This window comes from Microchirus variegatus (assembly GCF_963457635.1).
Source record: "Microchirus variegatus genome assembly, chromosome: 6".
Lineage (NCBI taxonomy): Eukaryota > Metazoa > Chordata > Actinopteri > Pleuronectiformes > Soleidae > Microchirus > Microchirus variegatus.
In genome coordinates this window covers 9,047,938-9,054,535 of record NC_139807.1, presented here as the reverse complement: position 1 = coordinate 9,054,535, position 6,598 = coordinate 9,047,938, and the positions used below count along the sequence as shown (strand labels likewise).

The following is a 6,598-nucleotide window of genomic DNA, read 5'->3' as shown; positions in this document are numbered from 1 at the left end:
TCTTGATTTGATCAGGTATCATCAGGTACCAGGAAGTACCCGCCCACAGTAACGCCCCCTCTCACGCGCCAATATTCAACTTCCTTATAAACAGCTTCCGTAAAATAGCATTATACTCATGCTGGTTCAAAGAAGAACTTTACTTCTTTACTACTTTACTTCTTTAGCGGTATAATTTGTGCCGCGGTTTTTACGTAACCAAAGAAAATTGCTGGTTTTCTTCTCACGCTCGTTTATCTGTTTACGGCAGGTCTCCCACCAACCCTGGATTGGATGGATATAGTCAACTGACTGGACTGGATTCGGGGGTTTGCTAGCCTGAGTACAACAACAAAAAGCAAAAGTCAACACACACAAAAAGCCCTTACTTATTTTGACTGCCAGAAAAGATAACTGGCTGCTACGACTGACTGGAATACCACAAAGGAAACACAAAACAACTAAAATATGGACAAAAACAAAAAACTGTCCTATTTTGAATGCCAGGAAGGAAACCTGGCTAGTGCCCATGGGGCACAGATACTAAAACGTAATAATAAAACAAATAACTCAAAGTCAAACACAAAACAACTGAAACAAAACCAAACACTTGAGGGCAATGCAGTGGAAGTGCTGCTGGGTCTTTGTGTTAATCTCACACACAGGTGCTCTTTCTGGAAACCCGAATTGCTGTATTTGTGGGATTCATTTGGCCTGGGTAAACAAGACCAAATGTCATCTCACACCAGGGCCGGCCCAAGCATCCATGGGGCCCTAAGCAACATTTGATTTTGGGGCCCTCTGTTACTGCCGATAATAATGATTATTGATCATTCACACACCTACTATACTAAAGGTATTCTACTTATTCTACTCTGTCACGAATATGAATACACTTGTAAAACTAAATGTGAGAACTTTTTGTTGCATGGACACCAGATTTGCAAACTTACAGAAAAATCTTTTAATTCATATTTGGCAAACTCAGCAACATCCCCTACTGGCGACACAGAGAATCAATACATAAAACCAAACGGTGTATAAATAAAATATTAAGATATTAAGGTCTGAAAATCTAAAAATGTGAACAATCTTATTTTTTCTAAATAAACTACAGCAAGCCAAACTTTTATTTTTTATAGTTAATTGCTCTTGAGGGCCCTCTAGTGGTCACAGGGCCCTAAACAGTGGGCTAGTTCGCTTATGCCTCACACGTGGATTACATCACGTGAAGGGTACAATACAATACTTACTAAGATTGACAACACGCCCGATGCCCAATGGATTACCAAGTTCAAGGCGGCTTTAGACGTCGAACTCGGGGCACCGCTTCAGACCAGGTGACGTCAGCTATAACACAATGACGTGTCACGGACCCCACTTGAGGCCCCGTTATTGTTATCTCCAGGCCTGGGGGGGTTTTGACACAGAATAACGATAGGAGACCATTTCAACTGTTTAAAACTAGAAGGAGTCCACTGGCAGTTTGGCTGCGACTGGGTTTAAAGAAACCTTAAGGGAGATTTTGGAGATTCCAGTCTCTTAACCTTTTGTGCTGGGCCAGTCCGCTCCCACGGTCCACCTGAACACTTACACACACACATGTACAGCTCATCAAACACACACACACACACTCACATTCACAGACACAAGGAATAATACAGAAGATACAGACAATCACACTCTACAGTTGTTGTTGTTGTTGTTGTACGCTTGTTTGTTTTGTCATCTGTGTCTCGTTCCCTTGTCTCTCTCCGTCCTCCATCTTTCCTGATCCATTCATCCCGCTTCCCCAACCCCCTCTTCTCTTTCCAGTCCAGTGGCCTCACATCATATAATAAGCAGCGCAGGTGTGTGTGTGTGTGTGTGTGTGTAGACTCCACCTGCACAGAGCAAATCAGGCGTCCAGTCAAACCAACTGTTTTCCTTGGTTGCTGGACAGGACATTCACAAAGCTATGCTCACCAACCTCCGACTCGCTGGTGCAGAGGAGAGAGAAGTAGTTTAATCCATTTTTACAGTTTCTCCCTCTGTTGATTGCCATGTATGTGCTGTTCACAGAAGCAGATGTCCATATTCACCTTACATTTAACATTTACAGACAACAGAAACTATTTTTTTCCCAACAATATTTCCTGTTCACGCAGTAAAACATATTTAAATAATAATCAATATAAGTGTGTGGTATTCTCAAAACAGTGAGTCAGTGACTGATTTATATAATCTATAATCCAACTTAAACGTTTTCTAGTGTCTTATTTATTTTGATATGATGCCAATATGATGGACTTTTCTGGTGCTCTTTGTCTACACAGTCTGATGTTGTTGCAGTACCATATTGTCCACTTGGTGTCGCCAAAGCTCCACCAAACCATCCTGAGGTTAAAGTCTACCCAACAACAGCAGAGAGGCTCACATTTCTACTTTTCTGGAGAAACTTTGCTCAACTTCTTGTTCCAGATTTGTACTTAACTTTTTCTCGGCGGTTTAACACAGATCTTTACTTTACATGTCAAGGCACAGACACTGGTGTCAAATTAAAGACATCGTTACATGAAGCTCAAATGTCCAAAATCCTAAAATTCAAATGCGAGGCATTGGTATCAAAGATTGGCAAGCAGTGAAGCTACACATCTAAAGATATTTTTTAAACATTTATCATGTCCTACAGTTCCCAGAATGCTTTTTTAATAACTTCCAAAGTTTCCAGTGACCGACTCAGTATCAGCTAAATGGATTCTTTGGTTATATTTGAATGTCTTTAAATACGGTTATTTAGAAAATGACAGCTCTCCATGACCCCGTCATAATATGATGCTAGGTTGGACTCATTTTCTATTAGACTTAAAGGTGCATTGTGTAATAAATCTAAAGCAACTGGCCATAAAATCCTATTATGTTACAGAGACTCAGGAATAATGTTCATATAACAAACTGAACTCACCAACAACAACAATACAGACAAAATATTTGCATTAAAAGAAATATTTTGCAGACAGCAAATCATGTTTATGTTAGGAAATCATGTTTTGGCATGTGGCGCCACCTACCGCCGTCTACCAATCATTGCAGTCAGTAGAGTCTCAGCTGCTGAGCAACCACGGGTTGCCAGTTACGTCAGAAAACGTAACCTAAAATACCTCCGTATTTTGAATTTGAATGTAGTAACCTTTTTGGCCACATTCTTACATATGGCACCTTTAATAACACATAGAGGAATAGTTAAACAAGTAAAACAACACAGTCTCAGGTGCCATTCCTTCCTTAGAAAACTGAAAGTGGGAATAAAAAAACACCACCAAACCAGCCACAAGACGCCGGTGCCACAGAGATCTTTCGTCATCCACCTCCCAGCTTTTCTGGAGCTCTGAGTCATGACGCACACGTCTTCCTGGGGCAGATGTAGACATCCAGTTGCCATGGAAATGTTGACTGTCGTTTTTTTTTCCTGAACACTTCAAGGACTTTTCACTCATGTTGGGCAGGACAAAAAAAGAAAAAGAAAAGAGGACAATATTCTCGACAAAAGGGGGCCACTTCATCTGCAGGGGGAAGGTCGCTCGATATGAGGGAACATCTACTTTACTACTCAAACTCCTCAAAGTGAATCGATGATATTTACATGCACATATTTATAAAACGCATGTCGCCAAACTAAATCCAACTTCCTTTGTAAGCACGGTTTATTGGCACACATAAATGGTAAAGCATACATACCAGACATCAGATATGACACAGAACACCTCTGCTATATAATGTACAAATGGTGTCTAATAATACTAGGCTCAAACATATTTAGAAATGTGTTAGCTTCCTTACAAATGCACAAATAAATACCCTTGTGATCCAGTTGTATAAAGACCGTTTCGCTGTTGTTTTTCTCGCTCCCCAACAAAGGTCCAACAGAACAGATCAGGAATATAGAATCAGTTTTGATTAAAGATCAAAGAACAAATCGTGAACACAAACGCAGGGATCTCACAACATTTCTGTGGGGTGGATGGGATTTCATCTGTGCGTTGTTTCTTTTCTTCGTGTAAAATAATCGGTGTCCCCGGAATAAGACGGGAAATATGAACGTGTTAAACTTGTGGCTTTGGTTGTGCACTAGCTAAAAGAGGAACGATGAACACTTAAGAGAGTTTGAAAAAAAAACCCAGCGTCCATCCAAACCACCCGACAGAAATCTGAACCTCCTGTACAAAACAAAAACAGCTGCCATTATCCAAACTGGTTTCAGTGGCTGATTTACAGTGGACACAATAGATTCCACCTCTATTTACAGAGCTACAAACCTTGTAACAGTGTTTCCCAAACTGACGAAACCCAAAAAAGGAAAATCAGACCGATGCAATTTTTTAAAAAGTACACATATCAAAGGAAATTAAAAACCCTATAAAATCATGCAGGAAAAGGCTTTAATATCAGTTTGGGAGTAGGTCGTTAAAGGGAAAGAATTGAAATTTGTATAAGGAATGGGAGAGAGAAAAGAAAAAATAATCGGTAAAGTTCACATACTGATCGGCAAAAGATTACGACGTGATTGCAAAGGATTCTGGGAGAGAGAAGCAAAAAATACCAAGAGACGACGAACACAATCAGACTAGTTTGCATGAAATCGCAACCTGTGACGACTGCAGTCATGTGGGCGAAAAAACAAACGAAAAAAATTCTCAATCCTAGGTCGTCCGTAGAAACCTTTTATTTCCTCTCCACTAAAACGGCGACAGCAGAAAACAAACCGACAGCCAAGGTTTTTTCCGATGAAAAACACACACACACACACACACACACCTTGCCTCCTTCAGGTTGAGCTGACTGTTTTGCTTGTTGTTTTTATTCCTCTTTTCTTTCCACTGTCTATTGATGGCGTGATGACTCGTGACCTGCGGGTCAACCAATCACGGCTGCCGTTATTCCACGAGACGAGAGGCTCGTAACGGCCGGGGTCCGAGGAGGTGATTTTGATCTGGACTTTTCATTCACGAGAGACAAAAAGGAGGAGGAGGAGGGAAAAAAGAAGAAGAAGAAGAGTCTCCCTTTATTTTTTACATTACAGCTGCATACGACTGCTATGCATTTCATGTCTGTGGATGCTGCTGTGCAACGTCTCCAAGATGTTACAGCGATTCATAGAAGAAGGGAGAGGGGGATTTTTCTGATTCAGTAAAATGTTTGCGAGGCGTTGAAGCGCTTGCTCAAACGGGTAAAAGTGTTTTTGTTTCTTTTTAAAAAAAACGTCCTTCTGTTTGTTGCTTTCTTCTCCGTCTTCTGTTTTTTGTGTGTTTGTTTTTTCTACTGCGAGGGCTGCGGCGCTGTGCTCTCGGGCTTGCTGTCCTGGGCGGCGGGCGGTTTGCTGCTCCAGGGGGCGCTGTTGCCCAGAGCCGGGGAGCTGTTGAAGTCGTCCTCGTCGTCCAGGCCGTTGGTGGCGTCGTACTGCGTGTTCTCCAGGCGCGTGATCAGGCGCTCGTCCTCGTCCCCGAACTCGCCGCCCATCAGGGTCGGCTCGCCCACCACCATCACGTCCTGGAGAGAGAGAGAGAGAGAGAGAGAGAGAGAGAGAGAGAGAGAGAGAGAGAGAGAGAGAGAGGCACACAGATTTATGAATGTTGTTGTTTGTGGCTGCGCACATTTGCAAAGGTCACATCTCTGCTCGAGCAATAAACCTCTGCTTTTGTTTTTGTGTATGCATGGATTATTTTAAATTTACCTTTTTTGATATTGTGTTTTATTGTTTTTCTAAGTTGTATATTTATCCCCCGATTCCATATTTATGCTCATATTGTTTGTGCAGCACTTTTTTTTTTTAAACGTGCTATACCTTTAACTGTATTTATTTGCCTTTTACACACGATTGTTTTTAAAAGACATTATGAAGCAAACATCCCTCACTATGTTCTTACCCAATTGTGCTTTCTCATGAAGCTTAAGAGGTTTTTAGATATTGTTTATGTATGAAAAGTAGTAGTAGTATGTTCACACTGTGTCCTTAAAGTTGAGCTTTTATGTAATGGTCCCATATTATGCAAAATCAACTTTTTAATCATTTAAATCCTTATATTTGGGACTCTAGAGGCCCTACCAGTCAAAAAAAGATGACTCTGATGTTTTTGTGGTCCTCCTCAGTCTAAGTACAGGAGATAAAACACATGATGTTGACTTTGGGATGTCACAATGCGATAAATTCCTGGAATTGTTGTCTCCTGGAGCTCCACTTTGTCCGCAAAACACGCAAGAGTGCTGGTGAGGGCAACGGTTTTCGAAAAACGGAAGACCATGAAAAGTTATATTCTTGGCTCTACAGTGCAGCACAGAGTTCTACACAAACTTCCAGCCTCAGAGGATTTATCTGTCCAGTGGATACATGTTATATATGACGGCAATGTGCCTGCCAGAGCCTGAAAATGATCACTTTTCCAAATGCTAACTGCTGTTAGCTCCCAGTAGCCTCTGTGGCTGATGTCATTTCCTGTCCCTTAAGTTTTGTTTAACTACTAAACAGAGTGTTCTGAACAGGGCTGTTTTAGCAGGGTGATTTTCACTGCTGTGGTGCTTCATTCTTATGGTATTTTGACCAAAGCATGTCACAGACATGTTCTTTATGACACCAGGGAACTGG

General features: G+C 41.4%; 1 protein-coding gene across 2 annotated transcripts in view; it reads right to left on the bottom strand.

The window, feature by feature from the left end:
* Positions 1–5,274: 5,274 nt before the first annotated feature.
* Positions 5,275–6,598, bottom strand: part of ldb2a (LIM domain binding 2a) — a gene marked incomplete at its 3' end in the record, with an annotated part of 107,717 nt that continues 106,393 nt past the window's right edge. For both annotated transcript variants that reach the window (XM_083890689.1, XM_083890690.1), the window contains exon 8: positions 5,275–5,505. In XM_083890689.1, the coding sequence (XP_083746815.1) occupies positions 5,275–5,505 (231 nt within the window). The remainder of the gene's footprint in view (positions 5,506–6,598) is intronic.